Below are 23345 nucleotides of genomic sequence, written 5' to 3' on the forward strand. Positions count from 1 at the left end.
GTGAGGCGGGGGAAAGGGAGAGCCCCTTGTCACCTGGGAGCCAGGATCCCCTTATCCTGCCCTGTCCCTGCCCGGGCTTTCAAGGAGGGGTTCCAAGCTCCAGCTGGGTCTGGCCCCTGGAGGATAATAAAATGATATGATTGGCTATGGACTCCATTTTTTTTTCTGTATTTTCCATTTTTAGTGCCTTCTGTGTCTGTGTTTTTGTTGGTTCTGAGTCGAAACTGTCCTTTTGGGGATGGATTTGGAGAGGAGAGATGTCCTGGGTTGTTGGTTTTTCTCCCAGGGGCCTGACCCCCAGCTTACTGAGCAAGGCTCTTTGTGTTGGGCAACATTAACCTCTTAGGGGTTCGGAGCCTACTGGGCCTCTTCGTCACCCTCTCTCCAGTCCCTTCCTTTGCCAGCCAGCAGCAGGCAGAAAGGTGAAGCCCCGGATAATAATAATAATGATGGTATTTGTTAAGTGCTTACTATGTGCAAAGCACTGTTCTAAGCGCTGGGGGGATACAAGGTGATCAGGTTGTCCCACGTGGGGCTCACAGTCTTCATCCCCATTTTACAGATGAGGGAACTGAGGCCCAGAGAAGTGAAGTGACTTCCCAAAGTCACACAGCTGACAAGTGGCGAACCCGAGGAAGAAGAGGAGGTAGAGAAGGGTAGGAGAAGGAAGAAGAGGAGGGTGTGGAGAAGGGGGGAGAAGAAGAAAAGGAGAACCCATGACCTCTGACTCCCAAGCCCGGGCTCTTTCCACTAAGCCATGCTGCTTCCCTGGTTGTTGGACCCCCTCCAATTTCAGTCCAAATGAAGTTTCCCCGGGACCCTTTCCGGGGGGGTTTCCCCTCCATCTGTCCTAAAGCTATTCCAGACCCTGGAACTCAACAGAAAGCGAGATGCAGAGCAGGAGGGACGACAGACATGGGAATGAAGAGTCTGGCCCACGCGCACACCAGAGACTGCAGCAGATTCATCTGATTGGTTTCCCGGGAAGCATTGGTGGTGTCACTCTGGAAGAAAAGAGCAGGTCATCCCTCCCTCCCTGGCTGCTCTTCTCCCTCTCCACCTCGACTCGAAGAGGCCAGACCCTTCCAAGAGGGGTCCGATCTGGGGGGAATAGCAAAGCAGGCAAAAAGGGTGAAGTGAAGTAAGAATTAGGCCGGCCACCACAGCATAGGGCGATGGTCCTTGAGAGGGTGGGGCTGAAGTCCAGTCCTCCTACCCTCCCCCACCAATCGTTCACCATCGCCGTGCCAGGCTGCAGTTGGACTCGAAGTTGACTGAGTTTGTATCAGGTTGAACTACTGTGGGAGGGGCAGGGGAAGTAGCAGAGGAATGCATGCTTGTTATCAATCAATCTGTTGTATTTTTTCAGTCGATCAATCAGTTGCATTTACTGAGTGTTTACTGTGTGCGGAGCACTGTACTAAGCGTTTGGGACAATACAGTATAACAGAATTGGTAGACATACCCCCTGCTCACATTGAGCTTACTCTTTTGAATGCTTACTCTGTGCAGAACACTATACTAAGCACTTGGGAGAGTACACTGTGATAGAGTAGGTAGTCAGTCACTATTCCACCCTCAAGGAGCTTGCAGTCTAGCAAAGGAGCAGGCACTAAAATAAATTTCAGGTAGGGGAGCAACCAAGTATAAAGAAATGGACATAGGTGCTGTGGGGAATGGGGTGAGTATCTAAATGCTTAGTTGTTGAGGGCTGAAGTGCAGAGGTGAGGCGATAGGGGATGGAAATAAGGTGGGGAGATGAGAAGTTAGTCAGGAAAGACTTTCTGGAGGAGGTGTGATTGAAGCAGGGCTTTGAAGATGGGGAGAGCAGTGGTCTGACACTGTGTTTTGAGCTGGGTGTGTAGGTGGGAGTGGGTTTGGGTTTGGGATGCCTCCAGTAACAGGGCTGTGGGGAGGGGTGAAACGTGGGTGTTCAAAGGGTGCAGTCCTGCTTGGTGGAGGGGTGGAGGTGGTGAGGACCAAAGGAGGACCCTCGCTCACCTCTTTCAGGTGAAGACTGTTGTCATCCCTGGCAAACCTCATCCCTCTCTAGGCTGGAGACTGTGGTTGGGCTGAGCCCTTGCCTACATAGCTGTGGTAGGGAAGGGGGAATCCCTCATCCTATTCTCGGCCCCAGTTGGGACCTCTTTGGAGCCAGCTGCTTCCTAATAATAACAAATATGGTATTTATTAAGTGCTCATTATGTGCCAAACTCTGTACGAGGCGCTGGGGTAGATACAACCAGGTTGGACACAGTCCCTGTCCCATAAGGGATTCACAATCTAACTAGGAGGGAGTATCCCCCCCTTTTTACATATGAGGAAACTGAGGCGCAGGGAGATTAAGTAACTTGCCACAGATCAGACAGCTGGCAAGTGGCAGAGCCAAGTTGAGAACCCAGGTCCTCTGACTCCCGGGCCCACGCTCCTTCCACTAGGCCATGATGTTTGTGTGAACCCCAGCTTCTACCTGAAGAAAACGGTTAGCAGTGAGAACAGGGAGAGGACTTCCCTCCCCAAGAAAATGATCTTGTAGGAAAGAGGGCCCCAACTAGTGTTCAGTCCCTCTCCCGTGCCAGCAGTCCACACTCTGGATCCTATAATAATAATAATAATAATGATAATAATTGTGGTATTTAAGCACTTACAATGTGCCAGGCACTGTACTAAGCACTAGGGTGGTTACAAGCAAATGGGGTTGGACACAGTCCCTGTCCCAGATAGGGCTCACAGTCTCAATCCCCATTTTACAGATGAGATAATTGAGGCACAGAAAAAGGAAGTGTCTTGCCCAAGGTCGCTCAGAGTGGCAGTAACCCCAGCCCCCGCACCAGCAACTTCTGTGTGAGCCACTTGTAGCCCTTCAGCTAGGCAACCGTATGTTTAGCACCCTTGACACTCACTGGATAAGGAAGGCGGGACTGAGAGTGGGAAAGGAAGGCGAGTCAAGAATCCTGGCCCCTGAAGAGCTGACAGTCTAGTGGAGAAATCAGCACCAATTCAGTCACGCGGAACACTAGACACCAAATTCACAGAACATAAAAGGTACACCCGATAGAAAAGATTAAAGGACAAATGCCAAAAATGCATGATTTCCATTGGCTACCTACGTGGGATGAGCTGGCGGGATCAAGAGAGACCGGAATTAATTTAGGAAGGCTTCATGAAGGAGGGGGACTTTAGAAGAGTTTTGAAAGGGGGAGGAATGTGGTATAGTGAAGAGGAGTATGGGAGGGCATTTCAAGTGGGGCTAAAGGTATAAACAGTAGTTTAGGGTAGGTTATTTCTAGTGAAGATTTTGACTTGCGTTGTCAAAGTGTGTGCTTTCCTGATTTTAACATCACACCGAGTATATGCTTAAATGAGAAATGATTCATAAAGACAACCTGTATGAGGTGTTAATAGCAGGGTGATGCTATCACATGGTGAATCCTCCGATGGCATCTGTTTCATTTTCATCATGCCCACAGACTTGCTGCCTACCTGATTCAGGGCAGGGCCGGATTTGTTAGGGTGTCTGCCAGGTACAGTTAAGAGACCAAGGAATTTGGTGCCTTCAGGGATGCAGTGAAGGGAGAAGGGGTCATTGCCTAGTCAGTCAGTTGTATTTATTGGGTGCTCACTTTGTGCAGAGCACTGTACTAAGCGTTTGGGAGAGTACAATATAACAATATAACAGACTTATAGTGGAAATAGCACATGCTGGGAGTCAAAGGACCTAGGTTCTAATGCCACCTCCACCACTTAGCTGCTTGTGACTTGCCTCAATTTCTGCATCTGTAAAATGGAGGTTAAGTACCTGTTCTCCCTCCTACTTAGACTGTCAACTTCATGTGACAGCCTCTTTTCCCCTCATCTCCCTCTGCTCCTCCCCCTCTCCCTTCCCATCCCCTCAGCACTGTACTCGTCTGCTCAACTGTATATATTTACATTACCCTATTTATTTTGTTAATGAAATGTACATCGCCTCGATTCTATTTAGTTGCCATTGTTTTTACGAGATGCTCTTCCCCTCGACTCTATTTATTGCCATTGTTCTTGTCTGTCTGTCTCCCCCGACTGTAAGCCCGTCAAATGGCAGGGACTGTCTCTATCCGTTGCCGACTTGTTCATTCCAAACGCTTAGTACAGTGCTCTGCACATAGTAAGCGCTCAATAAATACTATTGAATGAATGAATGAATGTGGGACAGGGACTGTGTCTGACCTGATTATCTTGTATCCACCCCAGCGCTTACTACAGAGCTTGACACATGTGTGCTTAACAAACACAACAGGTATTATTATTAGCTCACTCATCAATGTAGTTTGTCTCCTAAAAACAACTCCTGGTGGATTCTCCTTTGTGTTTGTGGTGCCGCCCAGCAGGGGAGGGGAGACCATATACCTGGGGGCAATTCTGAGGGCATGGAGGGTCACCCCCACTCTCCACAGTCCTCAGAACACCCCGCCACACACACACACCGCCCCGACTCTCCAGAGCTTCGGCTGTGCCGCAAACTGAGAAAGACACGGTATCTCCTAGGCCCTGAGAAAAATTTCTCACTTCTCTGAAGAGAATGTCAAACTCCCTGAGACCAGGATCATGCCTACTAACTCTATCGTACTCTACCAAGAGCTTAATCAGTGCTCTGCACAGAGTAAGCACTCGGTAAATACTATTGATTGAATGAAGAGGGTGATCACAACGGAGGAGAGAGAAAACTCCCAGCTTGATTGTGCTCCTGCTGGGGTGAGGCAGGGCCTAGATAGTTCAAAGTTTCACACTATAGCAAAATATGTGAACACTGCATTTCTATCTCCTTAGAGCCCTAGCTTCGTTTTGACTGTGCCTTCCCCTCTCCCCATCTGTTGCCCCCCCCCCATTTTTCTCTGAGTTGTAAGTTCTCACTGAGGCCAAATCCACCTCTAATTTCCTTCCTCCCTGAGCCTCTGAAATCCCAAGTGGGGTAATTGGTGGGGAAAACTGCACCTGGTACCCTTGCCTAGGGGATTTATCTTAATCAGACAACCCTGGAAATTATAGGGACCTCACAAGGTCATCCGGTACAGCCCCCTACCTTCAGGCAGGTGAACACAGGCAGGTAATTCACCTCTTACAGACCTCTGGACATTTGAGGCTTAGGTCTCTCCCCAGTTCAGGAATAGTGAACCAAGTCAGGGTGCCTCTGGAATGTGACTGCTTATTCCTCTTCTGAGGAGCAGCTGCTGGAAAGGTTGGGACCTCAGTCCCATCCCAGGCTTCTGGAGGCCAGTCCAGTAGTCCAGTGTACTTTAGCTTCACAGGGAGCCAAGGAGATGCTCCGTATTAGTCTCTTCATTTTACAGATGGAGGTTGAATCACCTTGTCTGATCATACTGTAACCAGAGGCAGAACTGGCTCAGGGTCACCCTGTTCTCCTGACCTCTTGATTCCTGATACTTTCCAGTCCACTTCCCCAACATTCCCTCCCTTTTCACCCTCTAAATGCCACCTGAATTTTACCTGGGAAGTCAACGTGGGAATCTTTTCCGGCTCCAACATCCTCACCTTCCTGATTTCCAAGAGCTCCATTCATTCAATTGTATTTATTGAGCGCTAACTGTGTGCAGAACACTGTACTGAGCGCTTGGCAGAGTATAACGCAGCAAAAAACAGACACATTCCCTGCCCACAACAAGCATACAGTCTAGAGAGGGGGAGACAGACATGAATACAAATAAATAAAATTACAGATATGTACATAAGTGCTGTGGGGCCAGGAGGGGGAAAGAGCAAAAGGAACAAGCCAGGACAATGCAGAAGGGAGTGGGAGATGAGGAAAGGTGGGGCTTAGTCTGGGAAGGCCTTTTGGCAGAATAATTGTCGGATTTGAGGAGGGAGGGCGTTCAAGGCCAGAGGCAAGACACGGGCTAGGGATTGGCGGCGAAATAGGGCAAGAGAGAAATAAGGTTCCTAAATTTGGGTAACCCGAAGATAGGTTTTCTGGCTCTCTGTTATTACTAACACCAAAGGGCAATATATTCCCCACTGGAGGTGACAGTGAGCTCTTCCCTTCCCCCAGTCTTCCCTGATACCCACCCAATATACTCCCCCTCTCCACTTTCATCCCTCCACCCTCCAAAAAATAGTGAAGGAATTTAAACAAAGGCAACTCTCCAAATTAATTGGACTAATTCCCACAATCGATAAATAACCTGAACAAAATTGGATTTGGTTATTCAGGGGCAAGCAAACACCCTCTGTTGCTAGGTCATCAGAAAGTCATTTTTTTTTCCCGACTCACCGAACCAGGCTCAGATTGGATAACCAAACAGTTCAGATAACTAAGGCCCGAATTAAGCTGCAAAGAGTGCCGCCCTCCGGGCCCCAGTTGAGTGTACAGTAGGAGAGCAAGTGGCCGCTCTTGCAACTTCCTGTAATGTTAGCAGGTGATGCAGTCAGCTGTTTTGCAAATAACGAATAGCGTATAACTGTATGGGATGTAGAGGCAGAGACTGTTAAGCCGGAGTCTATATGGGGTGTGTGTGGTGTGTGTGTATATGTGTCTGTTTGTATGTGTGTGCACGTGTGTGAATCTGACTATACTAAGCTGTGGCTCGGCTTGTCTCCTGCTGTCACTCTCTACCTCCCCACCCTAAGGAGCTTCCCATCTGGGGCATCCGGTTCAGACTTGGGATTGCAGGGTCCCGGGCAGACGCGGCTGGTGGTTCCGGGCAGATTGGAGGCTGTGGTGAGTGAAGGGGTGGCTGGAGGGAAAACAGCGAGAAACTAGGCCGCCCTCTGAACTGGAGAGACCACGGTGGGCATGGGGTTGTTCTGTTCCTCAAGATGATGGAGAAAGAGGATGTGAGAAAGGGGAGGGCGGAAGGATGGGGGCACCTCAGGGGCTGTCTGCATTTCAGTGGGGGTGAACCTCAGTCTCTTGCCTCCTCTCCCCAGTGTGAGGGTAAAACTGAAGTACTCCCGGGACTGTTACGGGACATGGAGCAGGGGAGTCATCTGGTCCGTTGCCCAGCCTTTAGGAAGAGCTAAATCTGGGAGTCCACTTCCAGCCTCCTTTGGTCACTTCTTGCCATGACTCCCTGCTCTTTCTCTCAGGAAATTCTTCCAGAAGTCAAAGTCCTTCCCACTGCAGGTTATCTATTTGTCGGCCCTAAGTGGAGGAGAATATCAGTTCACCATCCTCAGAATATTAACCCTACCAATGCAATTGTAAGCCCTTTCCTTCAGCCCTCTGTTCTAATAACTGTGGTATTTGTTAAGCCCTTACTGTGGGCCAAGCACTGTGGTAAGAACTGGATTAGATGCATTGCAACCAGATGAGACCCAGCCCCTGTCTCACATGGGGCTTATGCTCTAAGTGGGAGGGAGAGGTAGGTATTGAATCCCCATTTTACAGGTGAGGAAACTAAGGAACAGAAAAGTCGAGTGACTTGTCCAAGATCACACGGCAGGCAAGTGGAGGGGCTGAGACGAGCACACTTGTCTCCTGATTTTCTACCTCTCCTGACTCTCTACCCTTTGCTCTTTCCACTCAGACACCTTGCTTCTCTGGGTTAAGTCATTCCACTTTCCATCTTTTTTCTAGAGAATCCTAGTTTCCATTTTATAAAATCTCAGCTGTCACTCTTCCCTGGAATCCTCCTGATTAGCTATGCCAGAACGCATAATCGAGGCTGGCTGTGAAGTCACCTTCCCTGGAGAGCTCTAAGAGCCAGATAGACTCCCATCAGCTTGAGCTATGGAGGGAGCCTCCCTGCCTGGAGGCAGGGGGAAGGATGAGATGACCTTTGTGGTACCTCATATGCCAGGGGAAGAGGAATCTGTGATTCTTTGATGACCCATTTGCCCAACAGCCCTGCCACCTTCCATCCCATCCTCCCTATCGGTCAATCGTATTTATTGAGTATGGAACACAATACTAAGGGCTTAGGAGAGTACAGTATAACAGAGTTGGTAGTCACGTTCTCTGCCCGTTCCCTGCCACCTCCGCAGTGTGAGGTCTGGGCTTCCCGTGGAGTGCATGATCTCCATTCTAGGGCCGGTGGGCGCTGCCCACCTCAAGGGAGAGGGGCAGGAGAGCTCTCCTTGTTGCCACACTGGTGGAGAAGGACAGCAGGGAACCAACCAGGACAGGAAGTTTGTGTCATTCACAGAAAAAGAGGAACCCTAGAACTTCCTGCAGTGGGGTGGAAGGGGGGTGAGGGGAAATGACTCTGCAGAATATGCTTTTGCCTAAGCTGACTGCTACTTTGTAGAGTATTGGGGAATCAGTTGAATTTATTGAAGGCTTACTTGTGTAGAGTACTGTAATAATAATAATAATTATGGTACTTGTTAAGCCCTTGTTATGTACTAAGCTCTGTTCTAAGTACTGGGGTAAATACAAGTTAATTAGGTTGGACAAAGTCCCTGACCCACATGGGGCTCACATTCTTAATTCCCATTTTCCAGATGAGGTAACAGAGGACTAGAGAAGTTAGGTGACTTGCCCAAGGTCAAACAGCAGTCATTTGGCAGAGCCAGGATTAGAACCCAGGTCCTTCTGACTCCCAGGTCCATGCTCTATCCACTTAGGCCATGCTGCTTCTCACTTACTGTACTAAGTGCGTGAGAGAGTGCAATATGACAGAGTTGGTAGACACGTTCCCTGCCCCCAAATAGCTGACAGTCTAGAGGGAAGAAGGCAAGCTGGGAAAGGCAGTCAGCCACCATGAATAAATCGACCAATCAATAGTATTTATTCATCCCCAGTCATCTGACAAAGCCAAATTCTATGCTCCTGGAGGGTGAGGATCAGACCTACTTACTCTATTGTACTCTCCCAAGTACCTAGTACAGAGGGGTGCTTACTGTAAACACTCAATAATTACCATTGAGTGCCCAAAAACTTCTGAGCCGGGGTGAAAAGAGCTAAGTATTCCAAAGCAGGGCAGAAAAGAATCTATATCAGGTCTTTCTAACCCATTAAGTCTTTGAAGCTTGCCTGCACTCCCAAGCCCCATCCTGCATAAAAACAATAATCATAATTATATTTATTAAATGCTTACGGTGTGCAAAGCACTATACTAAATGCTGGAGGAGAGACAAGATAATAAGGTTGGAAATAGTCCCTGTCCCACATAAGGCTCACAGTCTAAGTAGGAAGGAGTAAGATTTAATCCCCAGCTTATAGATGAGGAAACTGAGGCACAGAGGAGCTAAGTGACTTGCCCAAGTTCACTCAGCAGGCAAGTAGCAGAGCTGGGATTAGAAACCAGGTCCTCTGACTCTCAGGGCTGTGCTCTTTCCACTGCCCCTGCATTTGAATTGAAACACTAGCACCTATGACCCCATGTCCTAGAAAGAATGGCATTGTGTGCACTGGCTTTATTCCTGATATTCGACCTAAGCAAGTTCCCAACTTCTCATAAAAAAAATACATATGTACGCAGGGATGGAAATGAGGAAACTCTTTGGATTGCCAATGTCACCCCCAAACAGAATACAAAGTGCTTGGCACAGAGTCAACACTCGTTAAATACCATCATTAATGCAAAGGATTTCAGCACTGTTGAGCACCTACTCTGTGTAGGGCACTGCATGAGGTGTTTGGAGAAATGCAAAAGGAATCAAAGGTACAATCTCTGCCCTAATCTAAACCAATCGATTTTCCCAATCCCTCTTCCTTCCCACTGTCCAGCTGCCCACATTCCACAACTGGGTCAGGAGAGGCATCGAGAAAAGAAAGCTGGCATGGGGCAGCGGTGCCCCTGGGCTAGGCTGGTTGTGTTCTTTGTTGTCTCTTTTCCCAGCTTCAGAGCAGTTCATATGGAACATTTGCAGTAGAGAAACCAGAGTCTCCTCTGACGGTTTTCAGTTGTTGTTGTTTTGCTTTTTTTAACGGTTGTGACTCATTCTCCATCATTTAAAGAAGAAAACGAGAAATCACTTTCCGAGAGAAGCTGAAGTGGAACGGTGATTGACTTCCTGGTAAAAATGCTTTATAATAGAACACATGAACCAGGGGCAAGGCAAGTTTGGAGACAGGTATCTTCCATTTGGTCAGAAACTAACGCCTTAAATTTCACCAACCAGTGACCAGGGGTTCCTGAACCTGAGCCATCCTTTTGTGTTTTCTGGTCATGGCCAATCTACCAATCAGGTAATAAATCAATCCAGATGTCTTGGCTTTTTGGCCCCGGCCAGTGGCTTTGCTGGAGTTTGGTGGGAGAGGGAAAGACATGACAGTGGATGGAGTGTGAACAACTGCTCCCCAGGGACCTGGAGGCCCAGGGCCTGCCATAGTTCTCATTTGGAAAGTGCCAGGAAGTGACTCGACCAGGATGTTATCTCTGATAGTATCTGTGGGCTGGAGCACTTAAGAGGCAGCACCTCCTCCTCTCTTCACCCTTCATCCTCCTTTCCTTCTCAGCCAGCCCCAGGAGCTAAGTGAAAGATAACTACCAGAGGGGAGAGCATGCAGCAGGGAGTGGAACAGGCAAGACAAACAGACTCTTTCTCAGATCCAAACAGGAAGAGTAATGATAGATGAATGGGGACTCTTGCCCAGAATCTTCCCTCTAGACTGTAAGCTTATTATGGTCAGTGAACATGTCTGCTAATTTTGTTGTATTGTACTCTTCCAGGTGCTTAGTAAAGTGCTCTGCACATAGTAAGCACTCAATAAATATCATTGCTGGTTTGATTGATTGCCAAGGGTCAGGTGGATGATCCAGAGAGGACTGAGGAGTTAGGAGGCAGACACCAGAAAAACCTTCCTGCCAAGTTAACACTAGGACAGAGTACTCAGGGGTAGCTGGGAGGCTCCATCCCTGAAGGCTTTGTCCAAGAAAGATTCCTCTGGCAATTGGTAATCTGGACAAGTCTCTTGCCTTCCAGCCCTCCAAGGAAGAAAATAGACTTTGGTTTCTGGAACCCAGGACTCTCTCTAGGTTTGTCTGGCCCAAACCGTGAGTCCAGTAGGGGAAGGGGACTGTGTCCGACCTGATTAACCTTGTATCTACCCCGGGGCTTGGTACAGGGCTTGGCACAGAGTAAACGCTTAAAAAATTCCACAACTATTATTAAAGGAAGGAGCAAGAGTAAAGGCCAAAGATGTCGGACATTTTTGGAAATGAGGAAAGTTTCCCCTGCGCTGTCTGTAGGCTCTCAGTCCCTCTGTGGGAGGCAGAGATGAAGAATGGACCTTAAAAGGAGAGGCCATTTTAGGGGTGCCGTATCTCAGACTGCTCCTTCTTCTGCCAGAACAAGCCCCCTGTCTTCAGACATCCCCTAATCCCAAATCTTAGATTATTCTGTCCTTCAGTGACTTCAGATCAGTTAGTTGTCCAGAGGCTCCTGGAAGATCCTCATCCCTGAACCTTTCATTCATTCATTCATTCAGTCATATTTATTGAATGCTTACTGTGTGCAGAGTAAACACATACTAAACACATGAGAGAGTATATCAATGTATAACGTATAATGATATTAAAGTCTAGAGTGGGAGACAGACATTAATGTAAATAAATGGCAGGTACATACGTGCTGTGGTACTGGGGCCCGGGGGGAGGGAGAGATCCAGTTCCACCTTGGATTATACTGAAGCAGACTGAGAAATTTGGGAGAAGGTAGGGTATTCAATTCTTCCGTAATACATGTTTTCATGACATGTTTTGGCTAAACCGTTATTAAGGAATGGGGGTACATTAATGGATAACACAAGCTTCTTTGGATACAGCGTGCTTCAGTGTCTGAAGAAACTGTTTGGGTTAACGCATATGGTGTCAGATCCAAGAACTCCTACAGCATGAGTTCTGTTTAATATGGGGCTCTGTAAGAATGCAACCCCCATGTTATAGGAAAAATGGGTGTATATTATAAATCCCTCTATAGACAAGATCGTCATAAAATGGCATTTTGCACTGTCCTGATCAATTAATAGAATTTATTGAGCCCTTTCTCAAGCAGAGCACTTGGAAGAATACAGTAGAGTGGTAGACGTGATCCCTGCTCTCAAGGATTTTACAGTCGACTTTCCATTGTAATAATTACCTTTTAGGTCACCTATTCACCTGCAAAACTCAATCAATGGAATTTAGCCTTTAAATAATGTTGGTATTTGTTAAGCGCTATGTGCACAGCACTGTTCTAAGCGCTGGGGTAGATACAGGGTAATCAGGTTATCCCGTGTGAGGCTCACAGTTAATCCCCATTTTGCAGTTGAGGTAACTGAGGCACAGAGAAGTTAAGTGACTTGCCCACAGTCACACAGCTGACAAATGGCAGAGGCAGCATTCGAACTCATGACTTCTGACTCCCAAGCCCGGGCGCTTTCCACTGAGCCATGCTGCTTCCTTTACTGTAGGCAGAGCACTATATTAAGTGCTTGGGAGAGTACGGTACAATAAAATTGGTAATAATAATTATGTTATTTGTTAAGTGCTTATTATGTGTCAAGCACTGTTCCAAGTGCTGGAGAGAAACAAATTAATCAGATCAGACACATCCCCGTCCTATATGGGGCTTGCAATCTGAGGGAGAACAGATATTGAATCCCCATTTTATAGATGAGAAAACCGAGGCCCAGATAAATTAAAGTGACTTGGCCAAGTTCACACAGTCGAGTAAGTGATGGAGCTGGGTTTAGAACTTAGGTCTTCTGACTCCCAACCCCAGGCTCTTTCCATTAGGCCTCTCTGCTTCCCAATTCCCTTTCCACAAGGAGTTTACAGTCTAGGAAGTCACCCATACAAAGAATTCTCATTTGGGAGGCAGCATGGCGAGTGGAACTGAGAATCAGCCTCAGGTTCTAATCCCAGTTTGGTCACTGGCCTGTGGTAAAACCTTGGGCAAGCCATTTACTTTCCTTGTCTAAAATGGGGATGTGATACCTGCTCTCCTTACCTCTTAGTGAGCCTCAGGCAGAACAGAGATTGTGTCCAATATAACCACCTCTTATAGAAGCAGCGTGGCTCAGTGGAAAGAGCCCGGGCTCTGGAGTCAGAGATCATGGGTTCGAATCCCGGCTCTGCCACTTGTCAGCTGTGTGACTTTGGGCAAGTCACTTCACTTCTCTGTGCCTCAGTTACCTCATCTGTAAAATGGGGATTAAGACTGTGAGCCCCACATGGGACAACCTGATTCCCTTGTGTCTACCCCAGCGCTTAGAACAGTGCTCTGCACCTAGTAAGCGCTTAACAAATACCAACATTATTATTATTGTCTGTCCCAGTGCCTAGCTCGGTGCTTTCTTAGAGAAAGCAAGCACTTAGTAAAGTGCTCTGCACACAGTAAGCTCTCAATAAATATCACTGATTGATTAAGCACTAATAAATACTGTAATGAACTAAACAAGATCGGCCTGCTCCTGAATGCTGCATCCTTAACTTCCTCTGGCTGCTCTGCTAGGTGGTATAAATAACTTCAGTGCATTTTCCATCCGTATAACAGCAACTTGTGTTAGTGAGTTATCCAAATCCCAACTCCTGCCCGATATGGGTTGCAAGCCCCTGCACAGTAGAGTTTCTGCCAAGAATCCCAGACGATATGACATCACTCGCTTTCCCCCGTCACTCAGCCTAAAGTGATGATGTCTTCCACATCATTTTGCTGACGTGTGCTGAGTTCTTCAGGGGGACCCCTGCCCCCCCAACTACTCCAGAGCCATCACATTCCCCTCCCAGTTCCCTGAGAACATGATAGCCACTTCTGAGCCACAGCACTCAGCTATAGAAGTCATGGCAGAGGGAAGGTGAAAGCTGAAAATAAAAATACCGGTGCCACGTTTTTACTGGACAGGGGTAGGCCAGCCAAAACCCGAGGTTCAGGCATAAAATCTGGAAGCTGGACACTCTCCTGAAGAGGTAGCCCTGGGTGTCTGAACAGCCTGCCTGCCTTTAGTGTAGCAACCTGTAAGGTCGGTGATGGGGCAGGCAGGTGAACTGGCTGGTTGGTCGGTGAGATGGCTAGCTGGCTGGTAGGTGGGTAGGTAGATGGGTGGGCATGCAGGCTGGCTGGCTGTTTGGTGGTGGGGCAAGCTGGTTGCTGGTGGGTAGGTGAGCTGACTGGATGGCTGGGTGGGTGGACAGGCAGGCTGGCTGGCTAGTGGGCAGGCGAGTGGGTTGGCTGAAAGGCTAGTGGATGCGGGGGCTTCCTGGCTGGATGGTGGGCTCTATCTCTTTGAGTGCAGCCCAGGTCTGGACCTTCCAAGGCCCCCAGTTTCAGGTTGGGGGTCTGCAGCATAGCTGTTGGAGCCCTGTCATGTATTTACGGTCATTTTGCAAACACCCAGCACATGCTGCGGCTAGGACTCCAGAGGCCCAGAGAGCCACAGGCTACCAAAGCAGCATCCACTTCCGGTTCAGACTGGGATGACTTCCAGTCTGGGCCAGCCTTGATACCAACCGACTCTGTGGTCCAGATCCGGGGGTGGGTGAGGAGGGGTGGGGTGGTGTAGGTGAGACTTCAGGGTTCCAGTCTGTGTAGGCGAGACCTGCCCCTTCTCTTCCCCCATGACCTGACTGTAACCCTTGACTCAGTGAGTCCCTGGGAAAGGGGTGGCGGGGGTCTGTGATGTAACCACCGTCACCGTTTGTGGTTCTGGTCTGTGGCATGCGGCTGCCTGGCAGCCCCCGTCCCAGCTCTCTTCTGCTCGCTCTGCCCAGGCTGGTATGCACGCTCTGTTGATGTTCCCCAGTCAAACCTCGCCGTGCCTCACCAATCCGAGTCACGCTTTGCTCCGAACTCACAGAGTTTCTCCCACCTACCCCACCCACGGGCCTCCAGCTGCATGAAAACTCGCCCCCCCCGCGAAGTCCTTCACCTTGCCCAGGCCAGTCTGCCCCCTTGGGTCCGCTGCTTAGGCGAGGCCCACCTGGGACAGAAGTGGGGTTATGACTTTACACCCTTATCAATCAACCAGTCGGTAGTTGAGCGCTTACCCTATTCGGAGTGCTATTCTAAACCCTTAGGATTATACACAGGACAAGTAGGGACCTATTTACTTTGTCAAACTCTCCCAAGTGCTAATTCTAGTACTCTACACACAGAAAGTGTTCAATAAATATTGTTGAATGATTGAGCGATTGAGGTGGACATGATCCTTCAAACCCTCAAGGAGCTTGCAATCTAGCCGGGGAGACAGACACAAAATAGATTGGGGGGGGGGGTGGTGCAACAGAATTTAAAGATATGGACATAAATGCTGTTGGGTAGATTGAGTGTCAAAGTGCTTAGGGGGTGAGGACTCAAGCGCATACGTGATATAATGTGGGGAAATAAGGTGGGTGAGGAGAGACTAGTCTGGGAAGACCTCCTAGAGGAGATGTCATTTTAGTAGAGCTGTGAAGGTGGGGAGAGAGTGATCTAGCAGATGTGAAGGGGGAAGGAGTTTCAGGCAGGAGGGAAGACATGAGCCAAGAGTCGGGGGCAGGTGAGCGAGAGGTTGGTATTAGAGGAGCAAAGCATGAGAACTGGATTGTGGTTGGAGAGGAGTGAATCCCAGGGATGTGGGCTGGCAAAGGGAGAGAAATAGGGAGGACAGCTGCTTCACCTATCACCGCCCCCACCAGCTCAGGTGGAAGGGGGTCCGATCCCCAATCACTCAGAGCAAGTTCTTCTCAGGGGCCGGGGGAAGAAAGGGGAGGTCCAGGAGGCATCGCCTGCAGTCAGACTCGCTCCCCTGTTGTGATGGATCTGTGGGCCCAGATTTTGGTCCAAGAAAGAACAGCAGAGTATTAGGTCCTGGAGTATGATCTGGAGTGGAGCTTGGGGGTGGTTAGCTCTGTGTGCACATGGACAGGAGGTAGTCAGGAGTCTGTCACATTCACCAGCTCTGAGTTAGAGGCTTCACTTTACTGGACTCCTGGGTGCCCTTCCTATGCCCCTGCTAAGGAAGCTCTCATGCTCCCCTTAGGGCTCTCACCCCATCCCTCTCCCTCCATCGTCATGGAGCCCCAGTTTCTCCTGCACATCTGGAAGCTCATTAGTCTTAATAAGAGCAGTGGGTCAAGTACCCCACTGGGTGCAGAGCCCTGAACTACAGATTTTGAGGTTACTAATAATAGCAATTGTGGTCCTTGTTAAGCACTATGTGTCCCTGGCACTGGGGTAGATAAAATACAATCAGGTTGGACACAGGACAGGAACTGGGGCTCACAGTCCAAAGGGGAGGTATTTAATCCCCATTTACAGTTGAGGGAACCAAGACCCAGAGAAGTTAAGTGACTTAGGTCACACAGCAGACAAGTGGCCGAGCTGGGATTAGAACATGAGTCTCTTGGGATTAGAACATGGGTCTCGACTCCCAGTGCTGTGATCTTTCCATTAGGCCACGCTGCTTCTGAAGTTCTTAAAGACAGGACGTACCCCTGCTCTGAGAAGCTGTTAACCTAATAGTATTTACTGAGCACTTACTTTGTGCAGAGCACTATACTAAATGCTTGGGAAAGTACGATGCTACAGATTCGGGAGATATAATCCCTGCCCACAGGGAGTTTAACAGCCTGCAGGGGACTAAATAGCTTAATGATCAAGTATTTTTTGAGTGCCTGCTGAGAGCAAAACACTGCACTAAGCGTTTGGGCAAGTACTGTAGAAGCAAAGCACAAGTTCCCTGCCCATAGGGGCTTGCAATCTAACAAGAGAGGCAGACTGTTGGAAATGATTTACAAATAGTGGGAGGAGGAGGAAGAGCAATGAAAACATAGGAAGTAGTGCAAGTAGGTCAGGCTGAAATAACAGAATTAATAAGCGAGTGTTACAATGCTTTGCACACAGTAAGCACTCAAATACGATTGAATGAATGCCTCCATATTGAAGAGGTAAGAGTGAAATGTATGTTATCCTCAGTATCTGCTAAAAGACACAAAAAGCACAAGAGTGAATTGAGAGTGCTTGTTCTGACAAGTTGTAGTATGACTGGACTCATACTCCATCAAGGGAAGCTCTGTAGAGGAAGTGGTTTTGAGCTGTCCCATATGGGACAGGGACTGTGTCCAACCTGATTTTTATCTACCCCAGTGCTTAGAACAGTGCTTGGCACATAGCTCTTAGCAAGTACCACTATTATTATTTAAAGGAGGGGAGGGACAGGAGCCCTGACCTGGGAGTCAGAGCACCAGTAGAATCTTGAATGTATCACTTGACTTCTCTAGGCCTCTATTTCCCCATCTGTAATCACCTGCCAGGGTGACCTCCCAAGGCTATGGTGGTGAGTAGCTGGATAAGAGAAGAGAGGCAAGGGGCTAATGAAGGGCATCTGATCTTTGCCTAGCGGAGCCTGGAGAGGAGAGTCCGCTACGTTCTAAGCCAGCAGTGACAAGTGTCCAGTTGACTAGGCAAGGACTCTGACATGGTTTTCCTTTGAGCTGAGGACCTTTCACCTTCCCCAGATGAGAGAAGGTGGGATCCAATCTATTTGAATGGAAACTCCTTGAGGGCTTTTGTACTCAAGTCCTTAGTACAGCACTTTGCTCAGTAAATGCCAGTGATGGAGTTTGTGTTCTATACCCATCCCCTCCACTGTTTCCTGAGGAACTGTCGAGTGGCCTATTTCATCCCTCAGTCCCAGGAGTCTGTCTCCTCTTTTGAGCTCAATTCCCTGGCTAGGTGGGAAGGAGAATGTGGGGGAGGAGGAGGAGGTGGTAAGAATTTGGAAAGAAATGCCAATCAAGCTCAGACATTCCAGAGTAAGGGACTGACTGCCAGAGTGGTTCTGGAGTCTTCTTGGGGAATCGTTGAAAGAAGAGACACTTTTTAGATTCAGTGCAGTCAGACTGGTTGTCTTTTTCCTGTTCCTCCCAATCTAAGAAGCCTATGAAACAGTATGGTCTAGTGGATAGAGCATGGGCCTGGGAGTCAGAAGGACCTGGATTCTAACCCCTGCTCTGCCATTTGCCTGCTCTGTGACCTTGGGCAAGTAACTTAACATCGCCTTGATTCTATTTAGTTGCCATTGTTTTTAGGAGATGTTCTTCCCCTTGACTCTATTTATTGCCATTGTTCTTGTCTGTCCGTCTCCCCCGATTAGACTGTAAGCCCGTCAGACGGCAGGGACTGTCTCTGTTGCCGACTTGTTCATTCCAAGCGCTTAGTACAGTGTTCTGCACATAGTAAGCACTCAATAAATACTATTGAATGAATGAACTTAATTTCTCTGTTACTCAGTTTCCTCATCTGAAAAAGGGGGGCTAAATACATGTTTGCTCTCCCTCTCAGATTGTGAGCCCGACAAGGAACAGGGACTGTGTCAGATCTGATGATCTTGTATCTACTCCAGTGCTTAGTACAGTGCTTGGCACATTAATTCATTCAAGAGTAAACCCTTAAATACAGTCAAGCAGTATGGCCTAGTGAAAAGAGCATGGGCCTGGGAGTCAGAGGACCGGAGCTCTAATCTCAGCTCCACCACTTACCTGCTGTGGAACCTTGGGTAAGTCTCAACTTCTCTGTGCCTCAGTTCCCTTATCTGCAAAATGGGGATTCAATCCCTGTTCTTCCTCTTAGACTATGAGCTGCACATGGGACCTGATGATCTTGTATTTACCCCACCACTTAGTTTGGCATGTAGTAAATTTGCACATAGTAAACACATAGTAAGCACTTAAATATCACAATTATTTATTAAATACCATTATTATTTCACTATTTTAAGTGCTTAATACAGTGCTCTGCCTTCAGGAGGCCCAAGTCCCAGCCAGCCTTGGTTTCCTTGCCCCTATCTGCCCCTTCCTCCCCACCCCACCCAAACCCCAGTTCCCTCTTACTAGGCCAACATATTTCCATCCTCTTTAAGACTGGCAGTCACTCCCTCTCAGGCCTCCGCCCTGCCTGCTGTAGTGAGCTTGACGGGTGGGTGGCCGGCAGTCACTTGGGCATCTGAGGCCAGGTATTGTCACGGGTCCAGATTGGCTGAGTGAAATACAGTTGGCCTGGGTTCAAGAAGAGCCTCCCAGGACACATCCTGCCAGGCTCCTCATCCTCTGGGTGCTGCCTTGACAGGGAGCAAGGTCCACACCTGGACTAAATCTGGATCTGCAACTCTAAAGCCCGGCCGGCCTTACTCTCACCTCATCAAGGACTGTCACCCCACAGGATACTTCAGGGCTGGTTCCACAGCAACTAGAAGGCTTGGTGTGGAAGAAGGGGTCAGGCCTCAGGGTCAGTCACCGGCCCTGAGGCGTGCCCTTGTCGGGAGGGCCTCCCAATCAACCAATTGATGGAATTTATTGAGAGCTTACTATATGCAGAGCACTGTACTAAACACTTGGGCTGGTACAGTATAACAGAGTTGGTAGGTTCTCTGTCCATGAGTCTACAGTCTAGAGGGGGAGACAGATATTAACATAACTAAATAAATTACAGATATGTACATAAACTGTGGGGCTGAGGGAGAGGTGAAAAAGGGCACAAATCAAGTGCAAGGGCTATGCAGAAGGGAGTGGGAGAAGTGGAAATGAGAGCTTTGTCAGGGAAGGCCTGAGTCAGAAAAGCGGCACGGCCTAGGGGAGAAAGCATTGGCCTGAGAGTCAGAAGGACCTGGGTTCTAATTCCAGCTCCACCACTTGTATGTTGTGTGACCTGAGCCAAGTCACTTAACTTCTCTCTGGCTCAGTTACCTCATCTGTAAAATAAGGGTTAAGACTATGAGCCCCATGTGGGACATGGACTGTGTCCAACCTAATTAAGTCGTATATACTGCAGCTCTTACTACGCAGTAAGGACTTAGCAAACACCCTAAAAAAAGGGGGGAGGCCCTCTAAGTGGAGATGAACCTTCAATAAAGCTTTGAAGGTGGGGAGAGTGATTGTCTGTTAGATATGAAGTTCCAGGCCAGCGGCAGGACATGGGTGAAAGGTCATTGTTGAGATAGACGAGATCGAGGTACAGTGACTAGGTTGGCATTAGAGGAACAAAGTTTGCGGGCTGGGTTATAGTAGGAGAGTGGTAACGTGAGGTAGGAGGGGGTAAGGCGAGTGTGCTTTAAAGCAGATGGTAAGGAGTTTCTGTTTAATGTGAAAGTGGATGGGCAACCAGCCAATACAACAGAGTAAGTAGTCACATTCCTGCCCACAACGAGCTTACCTGCCTTGCTTTCGTCCTCTCCCTTGTCTGGAGACATGTTAAGGGGTAAGCAGCAGAAAAAAAAAATCTGCGCTGGATAGAGGGCTGGACCCTGGCTCCTCTACCTCCCTCTCCATTCCCAGAGCAGTTAAGGAAGGGTCCAAGTGGGCCGCAAATGCAAAGCAAGCACCTCTGTCACCCATCCCTGCCCCATGGTAGAGTGGGTGCGGTCTGCCACAGGCTATCAGAAGCGAATCAACCACAGGCATGGGGAGAGGTCGAGCCAGCCCCAGTGAGATCACTGTCTGAGCGGAATACGGACCCTGATTCCCAGATTGTGCAGAGCGGAGTTGGAGCAGTGTAGGGGTCCTGGGGTCGGGGATGTGCGGCCTTGGAATCGGCGGTAGCTGTCAGGCCCCTACCTGGATTTCCTGCAGGCTAGGGCCGAGGGGGCAGCCCTCGGTCGGCTTTCCCCATCCCCCGCAACCTGGAAGAATCCCCCTGCCCAGCGGCCCCTCAGCTGAGCCACGGTGACCCCCTGCCCTCCTGGAGGCAGCAAGTGCGAGGTTGGGGAGAGGAGCGTCCGTCCGAGGGTCGCCGATAGGCAGAGCGCCCTGGGCCAAGAATCCCAAAGGTCCCATGGGGCTGGTGTGGGGCACTAAGGGGAGGGAGAAGAGGCAGCCCCTTCCCATCATTCCCCCTGGGGTCCCAGCTTGCAGCTGCCAGGGATAGGGAAAGTTTTAGCGCCGAGTCCAATCATAATATTTGGTGTGTGTTTGTTCCCCACGGGGGTTTCCTCTTGTCCAAACAAGGGGCCCCCTCTCCTTGAAAAGTCCATTCCTGAAAGTGGTGTGGGTGATGTTCAGATCAAAGAGGATTGATTGCTGCATGGCTCTGTGTGTGTACACACACACACACACACATGCAAGCTTGCACCGTCCCAGGTGAGAGAACAGGCTGGACGACATCGTGGCGGGGAACTGGGATTGCCCCTGCTATGCTCTGGGGAAAAATTCCTTGGAAATTCTGCAGGACCCAGGAGGGACCCAGCCATTTTGCTGAGCTGTTGGGTGTAAGAGAGGAAAGGGTATTCATTCATTCAATCATATTCCCTGAGCACTTACTGTTTGCAAAGCACTAAAGTGCTTGAGAGAGAGTACAGTATAACAACTGACACATTCCTAGGCTTGCTCTATCAGGTCGTACAGTAGCTGCTTTTCAGGAAGGCTGGCAGAGGCAACATGCACGGAAGTGGGGGAATACCAGCCCCGGATGTGAATCCAGCCTGGCCCCACCCCCATCCCCAGCTTCGGTTAGCCCCAGTTGCAGCGTGGCTAGTGTATTATAGTACTACTTCCTCAGAGGAGCAGCGTGTTCTAGTGGAAAGAGCATGGGACTGGGAGTCGGGAGACCTGGGTTCTGATCCTGCTCTAACACTTGCCTGCTGTGTGACTTCGAGCAAGTCACTTACCTTCTCTGGGCCTTGGTTTCCTGATCTGTAAAATGGGGATTACTAAACTGTGAACCCCATGTGGAACAGGTACGGTCTCACCTGTATTGTATCTACCCCAGCACTTAACACAGTGCTTGGCACATAGTTAGCACTTCTTTTATTATTATAATTATTGCCTTGGAGCTCTTATTTTCCAAAGTGCCTACACACCAGTGTCTCATTTAACCCTCACAGCATTGGTGTGAGGTACAGAGAGGACAGATATCATCCCCATTTTTTTAGATGAGGAAAGTGAGGCTCGCACTGCACCCGCTCCCATTTGCCCTAGAGCCCCCCACTCCCCTCCCCAGCACTGCAGGGTCTCGTAGCACTCACCCCCCAGTAAGAGGACAAGGCGGAAGTAGCACTGAAATGGCAGCAGAGGTGGGTCCCAGAAGGCAGTGGGATCCAGGGCAGACATCCCTTCTGACCTATGGTTAAAGCAACTCATTACTGGTGTGGCTACTTAGCTGTCTGCTTAGTTGGCTGAGTCTTGCCTCCGAGTTTTCTGTTTTGTTTTTTGTGGTCTCTGTTAGGTGCTTATTATGTATCAGGCACTATTCTAAGCGGTGGGGTAAATATAACCTAATCGGGTTGCACATAAGCCAAGTCCCTTATGAGACTCATAGTCTTAACCCCCATTTTACAGGTGAGGTAAATGAGGCCCAGAGAAGTGAAGTGACTCACCCAAGGTCACAGAGCAGACAAGTGGCAGAGTAGGGATTAGAACCCAGATTCTTTTGACTCCCAGGCCCATGGCCACTCCACTAGGCCACCCTGCTTCTAGAGTCGTGGACTACTCACCCCAGACCTGGTGCTGACCAGAGAGGGAGGAGCCTGGCCCAGGGAGATTGTCAGAGGTGCCACTCTAGAGATTAATTTTCATTCTTTCCACTCTCCTCTCCCCACGACAGCAGCACACACCCTTCCACCCCCACCATGGGGGAGTTCACCAGAGTCATTTTGTTCATCTGTTTTCTGTCTACCCGTGGCTTTCTCTCTCTGTGACTCTGCCCAAAGTCCACCCATGGCCGGTTCTTTCAGCAGGTGCTGGCATAGCCCCAGCCCTCAACCTAAGCTCCTGCCTGCCAGGGTGAAGTCCTGGAAGGAGTACAGAAGGGAGAGCAGACAGGAAGGGTGGGGAGCCCTCTGGGGAGAGTAACCGTGATACCAGAGGGAGAGGGCACATCCAGGCTGCAACTTCACCTTAAGGAGGCTGTCTCTCGGTCCCCACAGACTCCAGCGAGGCGGCGGCCAGTGCCATAGGCGAGGCAAGTCAGCGTTGAAGTCCCCAGGAGCCAGCAGGAGAGGAGACGGAGAGGAGGGAGCAGCTGGGTTGCCCAAGGACTGTCCATGCCGACGGTGTATGAAGCTGGGAAGCAGGTGAGAGAACAAGCAGGCAGACCTTTCTCACACGACTCCTCTCTGGTCCTCGGTCTGTTCGTCTGTGAAATGGAGCTAATAAAACCCATGATCTTGAGAAGGCAGAGGCAGGTTGAGGGAAGTAGGAGGGAGCACCAGTTAGAGGGTCCAGCTATCCCAGGGAAATTCCCATACTCACCTATCCTGGCACACCTAGCCCTCTTGCCCAGGAATAGGCAGGGCAAACCGGTAGAGTAGAACTTCCTAAAGCGACTGCCTGAAGAGGTGGGCGGGGGGCAGTAGAGGTGATGGGTGGGGCTGAGATTCTTCATTGGCTGCCAGTGAGAAGGCTGTGCTGATTTATAAAGCCCTGTAGAAATCACTGTCACCTGGGTTTCTCAGAACTCTGTTAACTCGCAAAGAATGGAAGAGTCTAGGGTAAGGGGAGGAAAAGGGGGCCCTG

At 49.3% G+C, this 23345-nt stretch overlaps 1 protein-coding gene across 4 annotated transcripts in view; it reads left to right on the top strand.

The window, feature by feature from the left end:
* RGS19 (regulator of G protein signaling 19) overlaps positions 1 to 23345 on the top strand; it is a 52713-nt gene that overhangs the window by 13217 nt on the left and 16151 nt on the right. For 3 of the 4 annotated variants that reach the window (XM_029070899.2, XM_039912899.1, XM_039912897.1), the window contains exon 2: positions 22757 to 22903. In XM_029070899.2, coding sequence (XP_028926732.1) covers positions 22874 to 22903 — 30 coding nt within the window. In that variant the 5' untranslated portion in view covers positions 22757 to 22873. Of the gene's footprint in view, positions 1 to 6559; positions 6713 to 22756; positions 22904 to 23345 lie in introns of those variants that run through there. The other variant, XM_039912898.1, reaches the window with a different exon arrangement.

Source organism: Ornithorhynchus anatinus, chromosome 8 (assembly GCF_004115215.2).
Source record: "Ornithorhynchus anatinus isolate Pmale09 chromosome 8, mOrnAna1.pri.v4, whole genome shotgun sequence".
NCBI classification, from domain to species: domain Eukaryota; kingdom Metazoa; phylum Chordata; class Mammalia; order Monotremata; family Ornithorhynchidae; genus Ornithorhynchus; species Ornithorhynchus anatinus.